The sequence below is a fragment of the Nanorana parkeri genome, unplaced genomic scaffold, assembly GCF_000935625.1.
Source record: "Nanorana parkeri isolate BGI_ZX_2015 unplaced genomic scaffold, ASM93562v1 scaffold536, whole genome shotgun sequence".
NCBI lineage: Eukaryota > Metazoa > Chordata > Amphibia > Anura > Dicroglossidae > Nanorana > Nanorana parkeri.
The window spans coordinates 774,854-779,330 of NW_017306804.1; the positions used below are offsets into that span (position 1 = coordinate 774,854).

Sequence of the window (4,477 nt, forward strand, 5' to 3'; positions counted from 1 at the left end):
AAATATTTAAAAAAATTGAAAAAATAAAAAAACATTTTCGGTATCGGTTTTCGGCCTGACATTTTTTTTATTTCGGTTTCGTTTCGGTTTTAAAATTTCCATTTCGGTGCACCTCTAGTAGACACTCCTCCCCCAAGTAGCAGCATATTGTGTTTCCTGTCCAAAAATGAAGAACCACTTTACATTCTTAGTTGTTAAGGGATTTTAATCAAAAGTAAAATGGACTGCAGTTTCTGATCCATTGTAAAAACTCCTCCAGCATGGGGAAATGTGTTCCTATAAAGCCAAAGGGATACCCCCACCTTAATGTGTTATATGCTGTCCTGGGATGCCAAGTCTGTACATACAATTATAAAAGTGTCCTGCAATATTATCCTAAAGTCACAATCTACCATACCTTTAAAAACCTAGCCCACTAACAGAAAATAATTTTAACCAGGACTTACCTCAGCTTTGCTGGAAAAGGATCAAGGACCTTCATTTTAATTAGTGTGTATTCTTGAGGGCCAACACCCTAAACAAAATATAAAACAGATAAATACTTGGAGTAATAAGTACCACAGTGTAAATGTTATATGTACAATCTGCAAAGATTTAGAGCATATATTTTGCTATGTCTATTGCACACAATGTCGTGCAAGGATCAATTAAAAAAAAAAAAAAAACCCTAAAACAACTTGCGTATCTTGATACATATTCAAACATCTTTATTGGTTATAACCACCTCCAGCAATGCATGCTAGCATATAGTAGCCTCATAGTTTGGCTTTACATAGCCATTCTGGCCTGAACACCGTTGGTTATAAAAGAGAGAAGGGTATAGATTTTAAGTTGTCTTAAAGTGTATTTCCAACTTTGCAGCCAAATTGGGATAACACCTATGTTACATTTGTTACATGTTCCTTTCGCATAAGCAAAATAAAATATTAAAAAAATGCTTCATGCAGTTGAAAATGCTTTTACTTGGTTTATGGTTTCTTGACTTAATGGTTAAAATTTCTACTTGGCTTCTCCTTCTTTGTAATGTTAGGAGGGGTTGTGAGGGGTGAGGGGCGTTGTACAGTATGTTAATGAGAGAAACACAATCCTCAGATTTCAGTCCCAAGTCTTTCTATAAGGAAAGATCACTGTGACTGAGGAAAAACCTGGATTTAGCCATGTTTGCCTGCTGCAACAAAACATCTAAAAAGACAAGAAATATTTTTTTTAAAATGATTTTTCGTTAAATAGGAACACAAACATATAGAGGGGTTTTCTCAAAGTTGACTACAAAAGTGGAAAAACATTTTAAGGCTTCAGTGGTGTCAAACTTACTGTATGTATAAATCGCCACCACAACCACAGAGAAGGCTAAAGATAGGACTGATGCAACTAGCTCTTTAGTGCTTCTTTATGAGCATAATTAGAGCTGTGAATTCAATAAATCAAGATAATTCAAATTAGAAAATGGTCTCCATTAAATGTGTGTATTGTGTCTCTACATCTATTCATGCTTTCTGTGGAGTGTAGCACTTGTCCTTAAAATTTAACTTCAAACTTTTTTTTTTAGGATGGGAAAATATTAAAACCTCAGTCAAGCTTTTGTCGTTTGCAATTCCACTCATTTCCTGTACTAAAGACAGTGGTCCCCAAGACAGAAAGTGAATGAAAAACTCTTCAATGGTAATGTAGAACAATGGAAATATAAGAGATTATAACCCTTTCACATTCTATCCAAGACTCAAAATAAAGTTTGGGCTGGAGTTACACTTTAATCATCATTAGAGTCTGAGCTCCAGCTTGACTTTGGGAAGTTGCAGTAAGGATTTTGGAGGCATGGTACTAAAGAACAAAAAACAGTTGATCTTTCCTTGAAGATACAGTGGAAGGAACTGCTTTTGTGACAATCAGTTCTAAAAATAGGCAGCCCAATTATGTTACTGGCTGTATTTCCAGATACCAAATTTTGCAACGCATTTAAAGGAGAACTATGAGATGAGTGATTTTCACTCACCATAAGAAAACTTATTGGTATAGGAAATTGTATATCAAGAGACATAGTGGTAAACATACTAAAAAAATAGATTAAGGGTTTTTTTTTTTTTTAGGTAGCCGAGAGTCAGGTTCAAGATTGAAGAAAAAAAATAAAGGGAATGGGATGTTGTCTAGTAGACTGGTATAGTGGGTATACTTAATGGAGGTAATAACTCTTAACTTATGCAATGTGTTCTGCTAGGTGTTTCCTGACTAAAGACCAGACCAGATTTGCTCCTGCCTTGGGCACAAAGTGGAAGATCCTGCCTTTTCTGTCATTCAGAAGTTCTGATTCAGGCACTTTAGTACAGCAAGTACACTTTAGCATAGGCCATACCACTCCTCCCCATGGACACTTTTTGGGACAAGGAGTTAGGATGGGTAAAAAGAATCCTTTTGAAAGTAAATGGGCTAAGTATAAGAAATTGCCAGTGCTAAAGTTGTTGGGATAAATGGAGGTATACAACCAAGTGCTGAAGAAGAATATATGGGAAATCATGTTGTATTTATAGAAAATGTTTTGTATGAGATTGCTTTAATAACAATTAATAAGTAATAAAAAAAAGTAGAGACCTCTCTAAAAATTATTCAAAGTAGGGATGCACCTATACCGATACTAGTATCGATATCGGTGCCGATCCGGCTGGGTACAGGAGGAAGGCTGCTCCTGGCTGGAGAGGCCCCGGGGTGACAGGCTGGACATGCCGAGGTGAGAGGGGACAGAGATCAACACTGCAGAGACATTCTGGATCTTATTATTATTATTATTATGGGGATTTGTATGTGACGGATTTCTTGTTAATCGGCCCGGCTAATCAGGAAGTCAGGTGGCAAGTCATTACACGCCACCTGGCTTCCTGAATGGGACTTCCAGTACTCGGTAATTGGTATCGGCGGGTACCGGGAAAAAAAGATCCACACTGCAGAGACATTCTGGATCTTATTATTATTATTATTATGGGGATTTGTATGTGACGGATTTCTTGTTAATCGGCCCGGCTAATCAGGAAGTCAGGTGGCAAGTCATTACACGCCACCTGGCTTCCTGAATGGGACTTCCAGTACTCGGTAATTGGTATCGGCGGGTACCGGGAAAAAAGTATCGGTTCTCGTACTCGGTACCAAAATATCGGTATCGGTGCATCCCTAATTCAAAGTCTTCCTTTAGGTGTTTTTTAACCAAAAACTGCACTGCATATTAGCATTTAGCAACAACAATTTAGTACAAAATAAAGACTTAAAAAATCAATTTAAAAATTAACCTCTCCAGTCTGTCTATCGTGATCCATGCATGGCTGACCATCTCTTGGTGAATAGATGGTGTACCTGAGGAAGAGAAAAGTATCTATTATAAAGAGAACAATTACACAGTCAAATGACCGCTACATAATCTTACTGTTAAAAAAAAAGAATGCTAATTAATTTGCTCTGTGAATAGATGCTATATAGAACATGATATAAAAATGTTAGCTATCAAATTGGGTTATTGGGCAGGTGTGCTAAAAAATAATTAAATTGCTGCACTACACCTATCCCTGTAACTTTATAACAACTAAACCCAAACTTCTATTTAAAGGAAAAGCTGCTAGAGCCATATCAGCGAAAACGCCATGAAACATATACGCCAAAACTGACTCCTATCCTTGTCTAGGCCACATATTACTGTATATTCCCTCAAAATAAACAGTCAACAAACAGAGACATGCAAATGACCAACAGAATTTAGAAGAATCAAGCACAAATACAACTAAAAGCAGAGAAAGCCTTCAAAGATGACTGGTGCAGCTGTTGATTGACCGTAGGAGATGCTTGATTGGTTCTCCTGGTTTAAGGTAGGCAGAGGCACCAGCTTTAGCCTTTTGATTAAACATCAATAGGCGTGAAATGCTTCTAGACATTCTCTGCTACCCATTGTATTTATGCCTGATTCCAACAAAATGAACCACCAAACCCAGCTGGAATTAGACCAAACATATACTCTTATAACTCTTATGACTCTTATAACTCTTAAGAGTTATATAACATATAACTCTTTACCTATAATTAGGGATGAGCTTTAGGTTCATCCCAGCCTGTTTTCAGTTCAACAAACAGGTGAATAAACTGGCCATGTCTGACTAGCTCACACAACTGCCTGAACCTCCGGCTGATGTAGCTTGAAGTCTGTCATTCAGCTAATGCATCACATCTGTCTCTAAATGACAGACCCCCCTGCCTTTCGTTTGAAATTGTAAACAAAAATTTTTTACTGGCTACTGGCGGGTTCTGCAGGATCATATTTGGTCAAAGATGTCATCCAGGTTACCTGGCATGTAAACACAGTGCTGGGGAACATTATTGATGGACAAATATGATTCAAAACTAGAAATCCCATTAGTACGGTATTTAAAGAAGAACTCCGGGGAAATGTATTAACCCTTGCAGTGGAGCTGCCCCCAAGGTTAACTCGTGGACTTTTGTGTCC

The 4,477-nt window shown here is 37.5% G+C and overlaps 1 protein-coding gene across 1 annotated transcript in view; it reads right to left on the bottom strand.

Annotated features, from left to right (window-relative positions):
* Positions 1-4,477, bottom strand: part of LARS (leucyl-tRNA synthetase) — a 59,426-nt gene that overhangs the window by 34,430 nt on the left and 20,519 nt on the right. The window contains exon 9 of the mRNA XM_018561660.1: positions 447-514. Coding sequence (XP_018417162.1) covers positions 447-514 — 68 coding nt within the window. The remainder of the gene's footprint in view (positions 1-446; positions 515-4,477) is intronic.